Raw genomic sequence first — 22480 nt, 5'->3', positions numbered from 1 at the left:
TGAATGATACTATTGATATTGTGCTCTTTAATGAAACTATCATTGTTCTTATTCCTAAGTGTGGAGTTATGCCTCGTATTTTTTTACTTTTCCTCTCCTAGTTAAATTCTATTTTTAGTTCCCCACTTAAACTCTGATTAGTGTAGATTACTTTAATATTATTTTTCCACTTAAACTCTGATTAGTGTAGGTTATTTTAATATTATTTGACCTACAAATTTAGCCTATAAATAGGCCATTTTTTCACCCTAGAAAGATAACCAATTATACATTTAGGTATTAGCTTTTACAAGCTTTCAACGAATTTTGTGTTTACTTGAGGGTTCTTATTTCGAGTTTCAGGTTTAGTTTTATCTCCATCTTTTGTACCATTCGTTTTTGCCGTTTTAGTGAAATTGTCTTTGCCCGTGGTTTTTTATTCTTTTCGGAGGGGTTTTTCATGTAAAATATTTGTTTTCGATCTTTTCAATTTCTTCGTTATTTTACTTACTAGTTGCTTAACCAGATTTATCCCTTAATAAACTGGTATCAAGAGCTAGTTTGATTTTCACAATCAACCCGTTCAAATATGGTAGGAATAAGGTTTGATATTGATAAGTTCGATGGCATTAAAATTTTCAATCTATGGTAAGTTTGGATTACAACAATTCTGGTTCAAAGTGATCTTAAGAAGGTCCTTACAAATAAGAAGCCTGAAGACATGGATAAATTAGAATAGGATAAGTTAGATGAAAAAGATCTATCCATGATTCAATTATGTCTAACAAATAATGTGTTGTAGGAGGTTTTGATAGAGAAAATGATATTCACCTTATGGAAAATATTATAAACTCTCTACAAGACAAAGTCTTTGGCTAAACAATTGGTGTTAAAACAACATCTATACACATTTCACATGGACAAAACTGAGCACCTTAGAGATCACATCAGTCAATTTATTAATCTTTTAAATGATTTAAAGAATTTTGAGGTTCAGATTAACGATGAAGATTAGGCTATGCTATTATTGTGCTCTTTACACCCTTCATACAAGTCTTTTAGGGAGACCCTAATTTATGGCAAAGATAACCTCTCATTTGAGAATGTGAAGGGTCATCTGTTGAGCAAAGACAAACTCAACAATGAGTTTGGTTCAGATAGCAAGTTAGATAGGCAAGCCTTAGTTTTGATAGCATCAAGAAAGCAAGACAAGAGATGTCGTTATTGTAAAAGGTTAGGTCACGTCAAGGCAGTTTGTTACAAACTACGAAATAAAAGGACTGTTGAAAGCAAGAAGGAAGATTTAGCTGATGCTAATTTGGCCAATGACAAGGGTGATTATTTCTTGTTGGTGTCAATAAGTGAAAGCTCCGAACTTACATCGAGTAGATCCTAGATTCAAGGTGTTCTTTCCATATGTGTCCCAACAGGGACTGGTTCTCCACATACAGTACAGTTGAAGGTGGAGTTGTGTGCATGGGGATTGGTTCACCCAGTTTGGTAACCTATATTGGCACTGTTCAGATTAGGATGCACGACGGGACAATTAGAGCACTTTCAAAAGTCAAGCATGTACCTGACTTAAAGAAAAATCTCATCTCCTTGGGAATTTTGGACTCGAAGAGTTGTAGAATTAACATCAAGTCAAGCGACATTAATGTTTCCCATGGGGCTCTCATTTTGATGAAAAGTAAAAAGATTGACAGTCTTTATATTCTAGAAAGATCAACGGTGACCGGTAAAACAGGACGTCCCTCGTTTGTTAAGAAGTCGAAGTTAACTCGTTTGAAGTGAAGACAATTTGGTCATAGGAGGGAATAAGGTATGATTGTTTCATATAAGAAAGGTTTTCTTTTGAATGCAGGTTTTGAAAAGATAGGGCACTACATTTGTGGAAAACAGACCCGGGTCAGTTTTTTATTTGGCAATGCACAAGCCGAAGACTAGAAGACTTCCATCTTCTAACCACAACTTCGACTCAGTTATTATCCTGCATAGTTTGAGATATGCCCGTGGTGGGTTTTGGCAAAGAAGGCTTAATAGAAATACAAGTCAATGTGGAGATTTGTGGAGTTATGTCTCGCATTTTTTGACTTTTCTTCTTCTCGTTAAATTCTACTTTTAGTTTCCAGCTTAAACTCTGATTAATATAGGTTACTTTAATATTAGTTTTCCACTTAAACTCTTATTAGTGTAGGTTACTTTAATATTATTTGACCTACAAATTTAGCCTATAAATAGACCTTTTTTTCATTTTAGAAAAATAACCCATTACACATTTAGGTATTAGCTTTTACAAGCTTTTAGAGAATTTTGTGTTCACATTTTGAGTGATATTATTTTGGGTTTCGGGATTTAGTTTTATCTCCATCTTTTATACTCTTCATTTTTTCCATTTTAATGAATTTATCTTTACCCATGGTTTTTATTCCTCTTCGGAGGGATTTTTTCATGTAAAATATTTGAATTCGATCTTTTCAATTTCTTCATTATTTTACTTTATCGTTACTTAACCGGATTTACCCCCAACACTAAGATTGATGATCATATACTAGAATAGTGCACTTTAGGCCTATTGCCCTTTACAATGTCACTTATAAGATTGTTTCGAAGATGTTAGCTAGTATACTTAAAAGTGAATTTTTCCACATTGTATCAGTATGTCTCAATATGCTTTTGTGTCCAGCTGTATGATTCATGATTATGTTACACTTTAAAAAGCTCATGCACTACTTACAAGAGTAAAAAAATAGGTCCAAATAAATAGTGTGCTTTGAAGCTCGACATAAGCAAAATACAAAACAGAGTAGAATGGGGGTTTCTTGCAAGGGATTATGTGCAGATTGGGTTTTAGCAATGGGTGGATTGAAAGAGTGATGTGTTGTGTCTCCACCGTCAGGTATGTAGTTAGGATCAATGGTAGACTGGCAGACTTTTTTGAAACAGGTAACGATCAAAGATTGGGGATCTTTTGTCCCCATATTTTTTCTTTTTCTTTTTTTTTATGTATGGAAGAACTCTCAATTTTGTTAAACTAGGCTCAATTGGATGGTTCTTTGAAAGGTATTTGGACTAGTCAGAATGGTCCTAATGTGAATCACTTTCTCTTTGGTAATGATAACCTGTTGTTTGTCAAAAATAAATAGACTGAAGCAAGAAAAGCGAGGGACTTGCTAATGATTTATGAAAGTAGCTTTGACCAAAAGGTTAATCTTGAGAAACATCTACTTTACTTCAGTTTGAATACTCTTGACGCTAAGTATTGAGTCGTATATTAGAAGTAAAGGTCATGGCGGATCCTAAACTGTATTTGAGGTTGCCTTTGGTTGTGGATCTTAACAAACCAAATGCTTTTAAAAGGATGACTGACAGGGTTTATTTGCACATTTATATTCGGTCCAAATGCCTTTTATCTCATTGAGGCAATGAGGTCTTTGTAAAATCGATTTTGCAGTCACTCCCCACTTATGCTATGGTTTTATTTTTTATGCCTAACTTGATAACTGATGCAATTGTGAGTGTAATACACAAGTTCCGGTGGCAAGGTTGAAATGAGGATCAAGGATGGGCTATGTTAACAGTATAGGAGGCTTGGGTTTTCGAAATGTCAGACTTTTTAATTTGGCTTTATTAGGTAGACAAGTTTGTTGTCTCTTAAAACATAGAGACTTTCTTGCTTTCAAGGTTCTTAATGATAGTTCTTGGATGATGATATTCTTAACTATAAACATGTTGGCAAACTATTTTTCATATTGACAAGCTTGAGCACAGCTGCAAATAGGCTCGCACTGGGCATGTTTTGGCAGATCAGGGATGGCAAAGAATTGCATATATGGGAGTATAGATGGGGAAACAAAGACATTATTGGACCGGAGTTAACTTACAAAGGAACTTTAATAGGAGATGCTACGAATAGTCAGTTAATACATGAGGGAGAAATAGGGTGAGATGAGCAGTTTGTTCAATAGGCTTTCACTCAATCTGAACCAGATTTGATCTTATCAATCGAATCTTTTAAGGCGTGGATTGAGAGATACACTCAATGGGGGACATTTTTCGGCAGGTATATATTTGACAAAAGTGGGGTATTCTTAGCTCCTTTTACGATTTTTGGGTAATGGTCCTCGCAATGTCTTTTCGAGAAAAACTTGGAAGTCCAAAATGCTTTCGAAGATTTTTACATCGCGACTAGATATGGTATCTTGTGAATTGACACTAAGATTGTTAATATGAGAAATCTTCCAAATCCAAGATATCATAGATGCAAGTTTGACAAAAAATTGACCTTACCTACACTCAAAGATTGTCAGGTTTCAAATGCCACCTTAAGATTGGTAGGTATTGATGACCATATATTACTTTTTAAGTTTTTTATTGTATTGACTGGCTTGAGTTTGTTATGTGTAAGCTAGACAGGGACGCTCTAACCAATTTGATCATTTTGCTTGAGGAACTTTGGAATTGAAGAACAGTGAGTTTGTGCATGGTAAACTTACTCCCCCCACATCTCGCACTTAACTATGCTAAGGGATTGGATCATGATTTTCGAGTTTACAACCTCTTAAATCACCTTATTTTGCTAGTTGAAGTGAAATGGCGGCCACCTTTGGAAGGCCTAACCAAGGTAAATGTAGATGTGACATTGGATGTGAATGCATAAATTTGTAAGCATTGGTGTGGAGGTGCCTAACGCGGATGGGATGGTTTGGGAGGCTGTGTGAAGAGCAGAGTTGTCTAAGAGTTCAATTATCCGCCTAAATTCTAAAGCTCATTTGAAACATAAGATGACTTGGACAAAAATACAAAACTTGAAAAATGAGTTTGGACAAAAGTGTAAGCCCATTTTATTATTTGTGTCAGGCATTGAGCAAAATTTTGTAAGCCCAAACCCAATCTAACTCAAGTATATTATCTAAACATAATATGTATATTTACAATATTTAAATATATAATCTTAACCAAAACCTAAGTTTTATCTAACTCAAAGCCCAAACCTCATATATAAAATGGCTCCTTTGAGTATTCTTTTTTTTTTCAGAGGTATGATATCAATAGTTTAGAATCCTATTAAATAGAAATCAACTCTTTTATTTATGTTTCTTTTATCTATAATTAAAATGGTAGGTTATCAAATAAATAAATAAAAATTGTTACAAGGGTAAACTACATCCAAAGTTACTAATTTATTAATAAATTTACATTTTGATCATCCAATTTCAAAAAGTTAAAAGATGATTATTGAATTATTCAGAAGTTTTTATTGAAATCACTAAACTATTAAGTCACTAGGTTGTTGCTTTTTTTTTTAGTCTGGCTAGCGAGATCCAAGTGACAATTCGGCGGTTCATACAGTAGATCAATACCTATTAACAAGTAGAGAACAAATCTTAGATTTAAATCTATCTAATAGTCAATGTCGAATATCGAAGAAAAAAAGTTGTTTAGATTTTGGTTCGCACATTCATGATGTTCAAAGTTGTTTCTTGAAAAAAAAATTGAACTATAGAAGAGAAGGGGAAGGAGAACTTCAATTGGTGTAGACAGTACGAACAGAGAAGTCCATACAACTATTTTAACAACCCAATAACTTAAATGAAAACTTTCAAATAGTTTAATAACCATTTTATAACTTTTTAAAATTGAGTGGCTAAAATATAAATTTACTAATTACCTTTGTAGTTATATTTCAATTCAAAAACTAATAATCACTTTAGAATTTGATAATTATTCTGTAATTTCTAAGTTTGCCCATGATACATTTGTCTTAACATTATTGGGCCATTTAATTTTGGAGGCTTGTACTTTGTTTCAGTTTTTGTTTATTCTCCTAGAGCGGCAAATAGATTGGCCGACTCTTTGAGTAGCATGGGCCTTGATTATTTGAATGAGGTTCGTTTAGGTGTTGATTATCTTATCGACTTGCATGACTTTGTACTTGCGGATGTTCTTGATTTTAATGTTTAATGGAACCCCCCTTGGTGGTCTTTTTTTTTTCTAAAGAGCATAGTTCAAACCCTCTCTCTCAACTAAATAAATAAATTGATTTTGTTAGGCCTACGAGTAAAAAAGTTACATAAAAATATAATTACAAAATATTTTAAAGATTCTTAAAAAATATTAAAATACTCTTATAATAACTTTTAAATACTTTCTGTTTAACTCACTCTACCAACTAAATAAAATTTTTTATAATAATATTGATATAATGAAATTTAACATACGCATTCTTTGAAGAAATTAAGAAAATTTTAAAAGACAAATATTTTAATATAGTAAACTACACTCAAAATCATTAAATTGTTAACGAGTTTACGTCTTGGTCATTCAATTTCAAAAGGTTACAAAATGATCATTGAATTACTCAAAAGTTTTCATTTAAATCATTAAACCATTCGAAAATTATCATTGAATTGTTAAGATTTTTCTTTTTTTTTAAAAAATCCAACTAACGAGTTTCAAGTGACGGTTTGATGATTGACATGGTGTATCAATACCCATCAAGTAAAAAAATATACTTTAGATTTAAATCGATCTGACGGTCAATGCTAAATATTGTAAAAGAAAGTTGTTTAGATTTTGATTTATAAATTGTGACAATCAAAATTGTTTCATGAAAAAATTAAACTGTAGAATAAAAGGAGAATGAGAGCTTTTAATTGGTAAAAACCATACAACAGCTATTTCAAATACCCAACGACTTCAATAAAAACTTTCAAATAATTTAGTGATTATTTTATAACTTTTTAAAAATAAATTACCAAAAATAAACTTAATGTAATTTATCCAAATTAAAGTCATTAAATTAGTATAGGTATGATGTTTAAGGAATGTTAAAAGCTTTATAACTAATAATCTTTCTACCTTTATTCTTTATGGCTTAGGAGATGCAACAATCCAACCGGGTATTAGATACTAGAGGCTCCCACCACAAATGGACAAAAGGAAAAGAATACTATATTGCTTGCGTTTTCAGACATGAATATTAAAATATTATACTTTAATAATCTTTTAAATACAGGCAAACTTATGTCTTGCACTACACTTCTTTAATGGTAACTTTGATCAATACTTTACCAACTAATTGAAGTATCAGCTTTCTAAATATACACCGTATAAAACGACTATAACTGCTTAACAAAGGTTTAATTCTCTAACAAGACCCTGCACTATAGGCTGAAAAGCAAATTAGTCCTTTTACCATGTGCATTTAATTTTGGAGCAAACAGAAGATCTTAAACTGAAATCATCTTTGAACGTTAAATACTACTGACTTGTCGTGATTTAAAGTAACGTTAAAAAAGGATGGAAACGAACACTAAAATTCAACATTTTTTTAAAACATGATAAGTACCAAATTACTCATTTTACCTATTTTGCAAGAAAGTTCGACTTCTATAGTAGAGGGACTACTTTTTTCCTAAGCCTATAGTACAGGGACCTGAGAGCTAGTTTAACCTTTTAACAATCCATGCCAATATAAGGATAAATGTATGAAAACAGTAAATTATGCTTAAGTTATCCTCTCTACAAAATAATCCCTTACTAATTACAAGGAGAAGCCTATATCATTCTATACCAAAGCAGAAGTGGCATAGGGATAAGCTAATGTAGGTGAATACGTTACAATCATCTTTGGATCATGACAAGTTCTAATCTAACTCTTATGGATTATGATAGATAACAGGAGATAGCTTTACAATCCAACAGCAAATTCACACCACGACGGCCTTTTGTTGTGGAAGGGGATATTACATATATTACATTCTATACTTACCCTCATTTAGTACTGCCTGTTAAACAACACATGACAGTTACGCTGGGCAACATTGTGGTTTTTAAGAACTACACTCATGGCATTCGATCAGCTGGCTTATATGATAAGGTTATTAGATGTGGAACGTACCAGGATTCTTCAGTCTGTTGAGCACCATTAGGTGGATCTAGGTGATGATGTTCATGTATAAGCCATGCGACCGGGATAAGAAACGGTTTGTAAATGACAGAAAAAGAACTTGGGTTAAATCTGATCAGGGGCAGCTAACCTAGTCTTCATTTTTTGAGCCACTCTGAGGTACAGGAAGTTCTAGAGTAATTAAGAAATAACATCTTTCCGACTCTCTGATATATTGGACCTCACCATTCATGAGCTTTAAGATTTTCCGGCACATGCTCAACCCTAAGCCCTCCTGTGTCATCCATCGACTGCTATGGAACATGTCTTGAACCAACTCAGGAGGAAGGCCTTCACCGGGGCATACCATCCTTCAGAAATACACCATTGTTTGTGAAATTAGCACCACGATATAAATAGGATTCACATTATCAATAGTCTAAGAAAAAAGAACAAAATGTAAAGAAACTAAAAATAAAATCCATATATAATATATTATTAAGTACATTGTGACAGGACTTCTACAGGTTCCAATCCACAGGAACTTAAATTAATTGGCAGAACCAAGTTTTCCATAGATCCCATAAAATGATAGTGTAGCATACATTGATATTTATCTTACGAACGCATAGAAGAGCAAAAGCAAAAATACCTGAATTCTGTATGAACAATGGTGACTCCTTCGGATATTTGTTTCAAAGATGGACGAACATGAATCTCTACCCAACCTTCACCAGTTGGTGCATAACGAACCATATTCAACAAAAAATCAGCCAATACCTGTTGAATTCTTGCTTGATCGCCATAAACAGCCAATGTTTTGATCTCCTCTGGTATATCCCGAATTAACTGTAGATTTCTTTCCCTCAGCAGTAGCATTACTTGGCTAACAACAGCATTTATGACACTCCCAAGGAAAAATTCAGCCTTTTCAAGCTCCATAGAACTAGTTCCAACACATCAAGCGAAGAATTAGATCATGTCTTCCTAATTACTAAAATCAGGAAGAGGGATTTTGATAGAAATACTAATGCATGCTTGATCTTTAATAAAGTAGATATCGCTAAAACACAAGGCAACATAGAAATTTCATTTTGGTCCAAAGATTCAGCAATTGAACCTTGTGGTTTGTCTTAAGTTTCCTGAAGCCATATTTACAAGAGAAAATACAGATACAAACTTAGAAGAGATCCATGGTTGATGCCTCACAGTCAAATGAAATGAACAAATGTGTTTTTGGTTTAATTTCCCCAAAATTGCTATGGTTAACTTTCAAACCAACCAATATTAGTCATATAAACATTTCCTAAATGAGAAGTAGTGACAATAATCTTAAAGGAAACTAAAATGGATACAGCACTAGAGGATAATTTTCTCGTGCACTTAAGATTACCGTTCATCCATAAAAAGAATATTTCAAACATAGTTAAAAGGAAACTATGATGCAGTATTTAGCATTCCACTCTAAACGCACGAAGTCAGATTCCAAGGCAATTGCATCCATAATCAAGAAATATATCTAACAGATTCAATTGCCAGAGATGAAATAGAGTTCAAATAGTCTAGCGTCAGATGTGTGTTCCTTCAAAGTTCTAGAAACCAAACAATCGAGACCAATATAATTCCTGATGAAAATGCATGTCCAAAGAAATTAATATTTGGTTTTAGTATAATTAGGCAAGGAGACCTACCCATCCTCAATGCTCTCCAAATCAACATCTCTTATGATCTTCAACATTTGCTTCTCACAAGCAACACTAGTCTCAAGAAATTGCTTTTGGTTTTCAGTCAGCTCTGTAGCTTCTAAAAGTGAGGTGGTAAAGCGGATCCCATTCAAAGGACTCTTTATTTCCTGGCAAATGTAGGTTAACTCTTTCATTCTAGCAAAGCATTTTTTCTCCTGTTGCCTCTGGACTCTCAGTGCTTGCTGCAACTCTGGAGTTGCAATCTGCAGGAAACAAAACGCTCCTACAATCTGGCCTTCCATATTCACCCTTTTGTTTGCTGTCAACAGTGCCTGAACAAATTTCCCATTGCGGTCAAAGAAGGCAAAAGGGAACTTATCTGCCTCCTGCCCTCCAATTGCATTATGTAAAACAATCATGAATTTTGTCAAAGCATCTGGACCCTTGAGGCGACAGCAACTGCCAAAAACCTCACCAACTAACATTTTCCCTATGATTTCCCCCCGAGGCCACCCAGTGAGCTTTTCCATGGCAGTGTTCCACTCCAAGCAACACGTGTTTTCATCCGAAACAAATATTGGTGGAATCAAAGGATTGGGACTATGAACAATGGCCTTGTAATCACCTTGTATGTGGATGAATTTGTCCATCACCACCTTTTGGCCTGTAACATCCTGACCAACAAAGCAAACTCCAACAATATTATTCATATAATCCTTACTAGAGCAAGCGTTCACCACCACGTATATAGCCTTTTTATGATCTTCTAAGCCAAAAGTCCTCATTTTTATCTCTACGTTTTTATCTTCTTCGCCTGCATCAATTGAAGCAACATAAACAAAGTATCAAAGCAAGCATTAAGCATTTTGGAAATATCACATCATTTCTTTGAAGAATGGTATAGGAAAAGAGAGTTTATATTCCCATAAATGAAACATTTGCAAGTGAAACCATAACTATGAAAATTTAGTGCTTATATATTGTAGAATTTGGTATAGCTTTCAACTTGCATGAAGGTACTATCAAAACTCAGAACTGCTAAAACCATAACTCTTTCTGAATTGATCCTTACTTCTATTCGCTAAGTCTATCTGATCAGTATAGTTGCATGTTTATACAAAATAAAATGAAAAAGATATCAGTTTACTTCATCAGATTTTGAGGTTGTAAGGAAAAAGATGACATAAGTAAGAATCACCTTGCAAAGCATGACTAAGAAGCCTGTCAACCGTTTCTTGATATTCCTCATAAACAAGGTCATGAACCAAAGACTTCCCCATGGCTTCCTCAACTGAGAGTCCTGTTAATTCTGCAGCTTTTGCATTCCACCCATTAATATGACCTTCAACATCTACGGCCAATATGGGAGCAGTTGCAGTCTCTATTAACCTCACCATTTCCCTTGCAACTGAACTAAGCTCATCCACCCCTTGTAGCTCTAGTCCCCCAAGCTGAGCATGTGCAACGGCTTTAGAATTACTTGCTTCAGCATCCTTGAATGAGTCACGAAGAATAAGCTGCAGTGAGTGAATTGCATCCATTTCAGCATTATCCCATGGCAAACTCCGACTCTTGACCACTTCCAAAAATGCCTTGAATGAAGATCGTGGATGCATTCTTTGACCATCATCTTTGTCCTCTGGATGATGCTTTGCACCACCCCATTTGATCTCTTTTGCTGTGTGTGACCGGAACCAGAATAGAAAATCCCTTTTAGTAATACAAGCAACAGCCATCCCACAAACTGCATCCCCAAGTGAGGTTGCCGCAGGGTAACCAGCATCAGACAAACTATCGGTGCTTAAACCAGTCGAATCTCCATGGAATGCCAACAACCACTCGACAATATCTTTTATCTGGGCCTCAGATGGCGTCACACCTAATGGGTAATACTTACCTTGGTAATAAAGGGCAGCCCCATCACATTTCACAAGATCCATAATGCTGGGACTTTGCATGACAATGCCAGATGGAGAGTCACGAAGAAGCATATCACACAAAAGAGTTTGAGTCCTCAAAACACGTTTCTCCGACATTTGAGCCGCCAATTGCAATTCCATATTCAGTTGAAGTGCAAATGCTTGCATTAGGAACTCACAAGCATATCGAAGTGGAAATGGAATACAACGTGCAGAAGTATGATGACAAACAACAAGACCCCAAAGCCTCATTGTATTTCTTCCCCCAGTAGCTTCATCGTCATTTCCATTGATAATAACTGCCATCGCCAAAGAAGCAATTGACCCCATGTTAGCCATATACTGAGCATGGCAACCATGAGGGGCCCGAAGAGTGGATCCAACCAAACACAGAGGTTGCATTAACCCATCATCCTGAACCACACGCACTGGCGTGGCATGACAGTCCACTATCATCCTAACTCTATTCTGCTTAAACAAAAACCTTGAAGCCTGGGGAATATCCGTTGCCGGATAATGTAAACCTATGTAAGGGTCCAAGTCAGGCCTTTTACTCTCGGCCACGACCTCCCCATGCTCATCCTCATGAAATTTATAAACCATTACCCTATGATATCCAGTAAGCTGTCTCACACTTTCCACAACCGTGTCACACAAAAGCTTAATATCGCCTCCAGGGAGGGACTGTAACTCAGAAATAGCACGGACAGCTAATTTCTGCGATTGGACAGCCCCGGCAATAGACAAGGCAGGATCCTCAGTTCTAGCAGGTTCTAAATCAATCACAATTCCAACATCAATCCTATGTAAAATAGCGTAAAAGGGCTTCCCCGAATTCTTAGAGTGAATCCAAACCGGATTCAGCAACGTGATCTCGCGGGCGGCGAAGGCTTTTTCCAACAAAACAGCGCTGGAAGGAGTGAAAAGGGTTCGAACATCGGTCCCAATTGCAAGAACTTCGATCCTCTCCAAATTGGGAACGGATTGAGGGGTAATCCCAAGCATCTCGCGTGCGTTTTCGCTGTAGGCGATGATACGGAAACTGGGTTCGTCAACCGCAATCATGCAGCCAAATGGCTGGATGTGGCCCCCTCTTTGGATTTTAGACAAGTAAGCAGTGATTTGCTGCTCGGGAACCGACTGGGTAGTAGTTTTAACGGATTGGGAGTAATCAAATGACTTACCCGATTCCCCCGACTGCTCGAAAACAGCGTGGAGGCGAGCATCGACTGTGTACTGAGCAATGGCTTTGCTTATAGAGTCAGCCTGGTGGTGGGTATGGGATGCTCTCATGTTACTTGTGCCTGAGGACTGAGCTTGCTGCTGCTGCTGCTGTTGTTGGCGTCGCTGATGGGAGTGAACTGCTCTGCTGCCTGAAGACATGACTTTGTTAAGTGGTGGTTTGTTGGGGATGGGGGGATGATGATATTTTTGGGAGGAAATTCTGTCCGTAGTGTAAATGTAGTGTAAATTGTAAGGGATAGGTTTTGGGGGCAAAGTAGTGACAGACCCACGTGGGCAAGAAGATGCTGCTGTCATCTACTATCTGTGTTTTTGCAGTGGGATTGCATTCGGTCGCCAGTATTTTTTAGATTTAGGGTAAACTCCAATTTTAGTCATTTATATTTACTTAAATTATATTTTGGTCACTGAATTTTTTTAAAAATACTATATTATCATTAATGTTATTGATTAGTTATGTTATGGTCACGTAGCTGTTAGCTATCATTAATACTGTAATGGAAAGTTGATCTAGCATGTTAAAGAAAAGGGAAAGTTCAAAAAAATAAAGGAAAGTATCAAATTGCTAAAAAGAGTACAATGACTAGCTATAGAATTCAACCTAATTTTTTTGTTTGAAATGATGGTATTAATGTGCCACACCACCACACCGTTAACAAGAGTTAATGGCTCAATGATCATATCATATTGTATCGATAATGTTAATGATTAAATTTTAATGATCAAAACATAATTTTAAGTAGATATAAATTACTAAACTTATAGTTTACCCTTAGATTTATTATTATCAGATTAATTACCTAAATGTTTCAAATTATGAGTAATTGGTTTCACTCAATTCTATTGTTAACTTTGATATTAAATTCTATCAAAAAAATATTTGGTATTAAATGTCATATTAAATCCGTCTTGTTTAAAAATATTTATTAATCTGTACATTTAAAAAAATCAAATCTAGTAAGAATGAAGTTAGATTTCTTTTGATAGAAGCACTAAATTGAATTATAAAATCTTTAGACCAATAGTTTTTCAGGGTCAAATTGCAATTTTACTAATATGTAATTTTTTTTAGTAGAAAGGAACAAGGCTCTTGGATGCAGCTGCAGTCTCATAGTTAATATGAAAACCGATTGGAACAATTACTCAATTGGGACCTAAAATATTTAAAGTCATAGTTAAGAGACATGGAGTATAATTAATCCTTTTTATCTCAGATAAAACAAAGTAACCACAACTTTTAAAAAAATACATTTTGACTTTAGGAATGGTTTTGCTCTGACCAATATTTTTAGTTTTTTTAAAAATAAATAATAATAAATTTATTTTAGTGCATTGACCTTTAAAGAGTAATGAGAATAGGAGTATAGGAGTTAGTGTTGTGTTATTGGTGGCTTTGTTTTAAGGTTGGTGTTCATACCCCGTAAAGTCAATAAAGTAATAATCATTTATAATAAAGTGTAATTTAAGAAAAATAAGTCACCATATTAAGCTTGTTTTCTGTTACTTAAATTATAATTTAATGGTGTTTGTTTTATTATTATTAGATTTCGTTAATTATTGTTTATTTTGCATCGAAAAATAATGTGAGAGTTCAAAAATTAATATAATAATAATATCTATTACATTGTGCTTTTAAAGAAAATTAACACTTAACATTTACAAATTATTTCAATTTGATTCTAATTCTACAAAAAAGTATACCTTTTATTTATTTCTTTTATCATTATTTCTTCCCTTTTATCTTTTATTCTCCTCTCTTCTAACTCACACAAATCTTTTCTCATCTAAAATCTCCTTAAATGAATGTCTTTTTATTTGGTTAAAGATTTTGTTTTCTTTTGTATGTTTTTTTCTGTTAAAAATGTTAAATAATTAAAATTTTAATTAAGTTTATTGTCGAAAACTGAATTCATTTTTTTGTTAAAACTCTCAATGAACCGTTAAGTGCTGACGTGACCGTTGAACATGACAATTGACATAGAAAAATTATAACATGGGGGGTTTAATTATTTTTTCTATTATTTTACAATGGCTTAATTTATTATCTAATTTTAATCCTATTTTTTGTTAAAAAATTATTAAACTATTATAATTATAAAAAAAATATTCAAACATCATCAAATATTATAAATTATAATAAAAATATTATAAAATTTTAGAAATTATTAAGAATTATAAAAAAACTATAAATAAGTTATAAAAAATATTAAAACTACAAAAAAAAAGTAATAAATGTTTATAAAATAAAAAACTCTTAAAAAATTAATAAGTTATAAAATTTATAGAAAAAAATTGTTATTTGGAATCTTTAGTTTAGATAATAAGGAAATGGGTTGATTGAAGTCTGATGATAATCGGACTAGTGGAGGGTGTCAATTGAGGGGTTTGAGGAAGGATGTGTTTAATGCTTGATGATTTAAGGTGAGTGATGGGTAGATGTATTCATAGGTGAATCCGATTTACTTTTCAAAAATAAAAAAAATATAAAAAATATATTTTTATTTTTTTGAATAGTGACATGAATCATCTCAAGGGCCATGTCCATTGAGTTCGGGCCTGAAAATTTTGTTGAAATCAAACCTAAGCTTGACTTGCCCCATGAACCCCTCTAATGATGGCTAGTGTTTTAGTTGAGGAAGGATGATGCAAGGAAATTTGACAAGAACGGAACGATAGTGTGTGAGAGAAAATAAAAAGATGTAGTCTTTTTTAATTTTTCTAATATTTATTTATTTATAGTTTCATGATTTTCTATAATATTTGAATAAATTGGAATAGATTTTATGTATTTTGTAAAAAATTTATAACATTTAAAATATTTCTATAATTTAAAAAATAATAATATTTTATAATTTTTATAATTTACAATTTAAAAAAATTATAATTTTAATCATTTTTTTTACCAACAAGTAGTTGAAAGAAATGGAAGTGGACCCTAGGCCTTTGAACCAAGTTTGAATCTTGAAGTCGACCTTATTGGGAGGGTTTTACCTGAATACTACCCTCGACCCAAATAGGAATATACTTAGACCATAAAATGGATGAAGACGCCTTTGGTTTGTTGTAACCCCCTATACCATGTTCGACTCAAGGAACCTGATATAGGAATATTACATTTGGTGCGAAATTAATTCTTGGCTAATTACTAATATATTTGAACATAAAAACGGATACTTGAAAATACTTAATATTTTTCCTAAGTACATGTCATTCTATTCAAAATTTGAAAACATACCCTGTTGTTGCTTGAAGATATGTTGAGATGAAAGCTTGCAATCTCAAATTCAACTCTTCAAAAAAAATTTTGTATCTAATCTACGCACAGAAACAAGCCGTACGCTGAGTATACACCCAGTGGTATTACTATAATTCAAATACTTAAGGTAAAAACAATATATATACACATTAAATCTTACCACTATTTTACCTTTAATAAATCATTCATGCATTTAAACTTTACTTTTATTTTAATAATATGTATTTTAAATAGCTTCTCTTCATTTTAACTTATATATCTTCTTATTATATCAATATCCATTTCATGCATTTCATTAATAACCATTTCATATATTTCAATTTCAAATCTCAATTCAATGTCTCATTTCAAATCAATTTAGTTCAATTCAAATCGCTTTTAATTTCCAATCAATATGCCTTTAAATATTCACATAATTCATAATTCAATATCATTTCTTACTTCAATTCTTTTATTTTCCCCTATTAACATGACTCGGACTTTGGCGGATATACGGATCCAACCAAACACACCAATACGACACATTGTGCCTAAAACGGTACATAGCACCTGATCAGTATACGACACATAAGTGCCTGAAATGACACACCAGGTGCTTGATACGACATACGAGGTGCCTGAAATACGACACATAAAGTGCCTGATATACGATACATAAAGTGCCTGATTGGCAAAGCCGATAAATCCCGTACTCTTCCAAATCCTATGGCATGCCAACTATATCCGACTCAGCCCAACTAGTTAATAGGGTATTCAATATATATATTTCTTAATTCAATTTCAATTAATGCCATTTCAATCACAATATCTCATATTTTCCATTTGATTCAATTTCACATTTCAATCGATATTTCATTCAATTTCGATAAGCAAATTCACTTCCAGCATTAGTATCACATATCAATTTCCACTTTCTCAATTCAATTCCAATAAAATCCATATCAATCACCAATTTTAATATTCCAATTCAATACCACAATAGTTCAATAATTCAATTCAAACCATTTCAATTTCTATTCAATAATCACATTTCAATTTCACTTTCTTAATTCAATATTCATCTCAGTTACTCACATATAATCACAATTCAATCTAATTTCATTCAATTCAATATCAATACTTAATTTCAATAATCATATTCACTTGAAATCAACTCCATTCAAAACAATAGTATCATACCAATTTTCTTACCTTGTTTATTTACCATACATTTCAATTAAAACACAATAATTAATAATAATTAAATTTGAATTATAGTAATACAAACCGTGATTCTCGTGTCTACTCCTCGTCCACTTTTTCTTTTCCTTTATTCGTGGATGCCTCGGGTGCGATATTAGCTACGAAAAATTAGGATAATTTTCATAATCTTTAATACAATATTAATTTATGTCTAATATTTAAATTTTCCTATTCCATTTCTATTCAATTTCTACCGTAAATTCACTTTTGTCCTAATTAAATTCACTTACTTTCCTATCTTAATTCATACTTTATTTCTACTCAAATTGCAACCAAACTTGGACATAACTATCTAAATTTCATCATAAATATCTAATTTCAAAATTCTTGCAATTTAGTTCCTACTATGCAAAACTTATAGCTTACTTTACAATTTAATCCTTTAATCAATTCTAACTAAAATTTCTATCAATTAAACCCCTAATTCATCAATTTGTTCAACATGAACTATATTCAAAACCTAAGAATTTCCAAAACTTCAACTTAATTTCAACAAAACTTTGTTCCAAAGCTTTTAAAACATCAAAATTAAGTAAAAAGGACTTAATTGACTCGCCAATTAAAGCTTTAAGCTTCAAAACCCTAGTTTTTCCTTTTCTTTTTCTTTTCTTCTTTCTTTTCCCCTGTTTCGAATTTCTCTGTTTCTTTTCTTATTTGTTTTGTTTCTTTCTTCTTCTTCTTTTTTTACTTCATTATATATATTAGTTAACAATAATAATATAATAATATAATATAATAAATATCTATTTACTTAAAAAGTAATTAAATAAATATATTACAAATATACGACTACTATTATTACATTTGTATATTTTTATCACCATACACTTTGCTTTAATTTAATTCAATTCATAATATGATATTTATAATAAATTAATTTAATAATAAATATCATTAATTTAAAATATAAGTAAATAAATAATTATACTACAAATGTTTACATATATTTATTACACATGTGTTTTATCATCACCATACACTTGTCCTTATTTTATTAATTATAATATAATTATTATAATTTAACATAATTAAATTTAGCAGCCTCAACTTATACTAAATGGCTTATTTGTCATTTTGGTCCTTTTTATTTTTTTAATCTATAATTCAACTTTTACCCTTTATTCACTTTAGTCATTTTTCCTAATTACTCTTAATTAAGTTAAATTCACCTAATTAGAACCTAATTAGGCACACCACTAGTCTCATAAATATTTCTAATAATTATTTACGAACTCAGTTCACTAAGACGGAGGCCCGATATTTCATTTTTTCGATGCCCGTGAATTTTGGGTCATTACATTTGTTGACCTGCCAAAAATTATAGTGATAAGTTAGACACTTTTCGGCACTTAAAGAGCTTGTTTTCTAGTCGTTTTATGTTTATTTATTATATTTTCAGTATTAGTAGCTTAAATCTAAATATTAACAAAATAAGTGTTTTTACATAGTTTTTAGTGTTTCGACAACTCGTTAGTCCAACTCGGGTCTCAGGAATGACTAATGGGCTATTTGAGTGTGCAGGGTGCCATTTCAAGCCAAAGAATACAAAGAACGATGCAACTCAGGCATTCGGGGTCGCGACATAGAACTTCAAAGCTTCCAAGGCTAAAATAGGGTTGACGTTGCGATGGAGGAACCTAACGTTGTAACGTCATCCTAACGATGTACTGACATCATCAGTCGCGTTTAATAGATTTTTTAAGATATCGTTTATTAATTAGACTTTAATAGTATCAGGGGTATTTTAGACATATAACACCTCAAGTTTAGCCTATATAAGGAGGTTATTGTAACCCCATTATACACAGAATCGATTTAGCTAAACAGTTTTATTTTCTTTAGTTTTCTTTAGTTTTTAGTTTTATGCTTCCGTAGTTGGAATTCTTCCAGTTCCAATGTGTAGACGATTGCAAGCGGAGATTGCTCCAAAATCGCACTTCTAATTATTTATGACCTTTCTCTTTATTCTTTTATTTATATTTTTGTTAACTTGATTAATTAATGTTTGTATGAATATTATGATAAATTCTTGTGCTTTATTTATATCTTGTATGATTCAATTATGGAACTAATTAACTGATTAAGGAGTAATTAACGGAGGAATGAGGGTTTCCCATAGAATTAATTAGCTTAAATTATGTGTACTTTAACTCTAAGATTGATGACCCTAAGAAGTAATCTAGGTAAAAGAGGTCGAGAGGTAAGGTTGCCGAGTAAATTGTAATTTATCCTGGTCAAGAAAGCGAGGTCGAGAGATAAGTGAGTGTTGGTCGATTAATTAATCAGTAGAGGTCGAGAGATAATACTGGTTAATTAATAATTAATTCATTAAAAAAAACCCGACTTTTGAAGTTAATTACAACCACTGAAGCAAGTTGATATTCTACCTGTTAATCGATTATAGGTGGGGAGCTCACATCGTTGACACTAGGAATAGGAAATTCCATTAGGTTAATTAATTTAATTAGTTTAATAAATACTTTAATTTAGATTCACACTACTAATTCATAATTCGATTAGATTAGTAATTATTTTCGGTAATTAATTTAATAATAAAATTCTCCAATTGACAATACCTTGGGTACGATCCTCGGAATACTTACCCGTGTTCTGTTGTAACACTTCTATATTGCAATTTGACCTATTTGCTTGTAGATACAACACTTTAATTATATATATTATTTACACGATTTTGAGTCTAAACGTTTGCACGTTTGGAGGGGATCAAGTTGTTGGCGCCGTTGCCGGGGATTGCGATGGTGAAAATTATTTTTGATTTAATTACTTTGTAAAGTAATACTGATCGAAAGACAAACGAGCTAAATAGTGTACTAAGTTTTTTTCTTTCTTACATTCGTTAATTGTGTTATTTTTATTTACCTTGTTGACTAGTAGATTTAATCATGGATGAATTTGATTACAAGTGATTTAATGATGAGAGGACTTCTTGGGACGACGAATAGAACTACATAATAGGTTGGTTGAACGGAGCTTCAACGAACCAGTGGAGTTATGATGAAGAACTCGCCTCGTGCAACAAAACTCTGCCATCCCTTTCTGAGTAGTTATCAGCCTTGGAAGATCGATTAGAGGATATGTCGGATCAACTGTCTTTTATGATAGAGCTACTCCAACGAAGATACGAGGCAAATACTCTATTGGAAAATGTCAGACATGTTGTTCCCAATGTCGGACATAATGTTCCCAACTCTAATCCTAAGGACCACTGTATAGTCATGAACTATCCTGACTTCAATGGCGAAAGTCAGCAAAATTTTGGATCCAGAGACCATGAAGACGAATTACAAATTATTAAAAATGTCTCTGATCCAATTGACATAGTGGTAGATGTAGCGGTAGACATAAAGATAGCATTAACAACTAACATTAAGCTTAAATCGTTCCTAAACGAAAGTGTACTTGAGCTAATACACTTTCTGGCCAAAATTGAGGAGGTGCCAACTAAAAAAACCAACAAGTTCATCTCGTTCTCATTTGATGATGAAAATAAAGCTCGAATTAATAGAGCCTTATGCGACATGGATGTCAAAAGGCTCAAGGTAATAATAGCCCAAAAAGCAAATCAGGGTTGCTCAGATTCAATACCAAATGGCTCATAATGTGGATGCCGCAACTGTTGAAAATAAGGCAATATCATTGGAATTGACCAAAATTGCTAGTTCTGATGCATCAACAGTGGAACAAATGATGGATCAAAGTGTCGAGGACTAATTGAAAGTTCTTCTTTAATGGCGATACAGATCGTCCTGAGTCTGAAAAAAGGCTTCTTGTTTAAATTTATTTTAATTTTAAATTTTAATTGTAGTTTTTTATTTAAAGATTTAGTTTAGATGTATTTACATATTTTCTACAGTGGTCACTAAAATTAGGAAGTAAAAGAATCAAGGAATCGAAAAAGTTAAAATTTTGTGTACAAGAAAGACTGAAATGTGAGTAATGTCCTGATGAGGGACATCGCGTCATCCAGATGAGCACACCCACTTCCTAACGTGGCCTCGCAACGTCATGATGAGCGAACCCAATAAATTTTAAAATAGAGGGTGATGTTGTGACAAGGGATGTCGCGTCATCCTAACGAGACGCTCAACATCATAATGAAGGATAGGGGACGTCACAAAGAGCCATGACATAATGGCCTTGGAACTTGTAATGGCTAAGCGACGTCATGACGAGCCGAAGCTCCATGTTGCGACGAGACGACGATTATAAAAGGGTCTCGTCACAACGAGCCTTAACCCAGCCGCCCTAAATAGTTTATTCTTCTCTCTTTTTTGTCACTCTCCACCTCCATAGCCCAAGCATACTGAATCCTTTCAATTTTTGTTTCCCTTTTATCATTAGTATTTTATATTTTGCTATTCTCTTCTTCGTTCCTTTTGATTTTCAAGTTTAAAACACTAAATCCCTCATTAAGTCTCAACAAATTTCTTCTTCAACAAAGAACGACGGTGGCCAATGGTGAAGCATTGTAATCCAGAAGTTTCGAAAAAAATACCGATGATATTCAATCTCTCTCTAATCTTTATATATTTGTGTTGGATTTTGAACAATAGATTAGATAATCCAGATTTTGTTGGAATAAATTCTATTGTGCTTATTGATTGTTGCAATTGTCTCAAGAATTTAGTTAGCATGTCTTCTCGAAAGCAAACAACATCTTGGAGAATTGCGAAATGTGATGTTCCCAATGACTTGAGAAGATGATTCATCTTAAACAAAGTGACTAAAAGATTTGGCAACTTCGATAAAACACTTATCTCAGAACGTGGCTTCGACTTTGCCATGCAATTATTCCATGATCCTATAGTTATGAAGGTTGAGCGCTAGAAATGGGATACTTTTTGCCGACAACTTCTCAAACCCACAGTTATATCGATCGTTCAGGAATTTTACACAAACTTTCCTAAGGCATAAAACCATAAACTCTTTTGTGAGAGGCATTTTTGTGGACGCCTCTCCAATTGCAATCGAGGCTGTTCATAAAACACCTCGCCGTGCCTTCGATTTTTATAAAAATTTATTTAAGGAGGATGTGGAATATGATGAAATTATTAACTTTTTAATTGAGGGTCAAGGTAGTTGGGTCTAGAAGCCAGTAACCAGAGAACCCCAACGATTTCAACAATCAATAATAACTCCAGTGGCTAAAACGTGAATATATTTTATTTGTGCCAATTTTTTTCCTGCATAGCATGTCACGGAAATTACTCGTGATCATGCACTTCTCTTGTATGCTATTTTGCAG

At 33.2% G+C, this 22480-nt stretch overlaps 1 protein-coding gene across 1 annotated transcript; it reads right to left on the bottom strand.

The window, feature by feature from the left end:
- Positions 1–7468: 7468 nt before the first annotated feature.
- On the bottom strand, positions 7469–13039 carry LOC107916208 (phytochrome B). Its single transcript, XM_016845363.2, has 4 exons — positions 10754–13039; positions 9562–10369; positions 8523–8816; positions 7469–8241 (listed from the first exon to the last, which is right to left on the bottom strand). Exons 1-4 carry the CDS (start codon positions 13011–13013, stop codon positions 8022–8024), a joined length of 3582 nt encoding a protein of 1193 aa, XP_016700852.1. The 5' UTR covers positions 13014–13039; the 3' UTR covers positions 7469–8021.
- Positions 13040–22480: the final 9441 nt, after the last annotated feature.

The sequence above is a fragment of the Gossypium hirsutum genome, chromosome D10 (assembly GCF_007990345.1).
Source record: "Gossypium hirsutum isolate 1008001.06 chromosome D10, Gossypium_hirsutum_v2.1, whole genome shotgun sequence".
NCBI classification, from domain to species: domain Eukaryota; kingdom Viridiplantae; phylum Streptophyta; class Magnoliopsida; order Malvales; family Malvaceae; genus Gossypium; species Gossypium hirsutum.
Note: the sequence above shows the minus strand (reverse complement) of the source record. Positions and strands in the feature narration are given on the sequence as shown.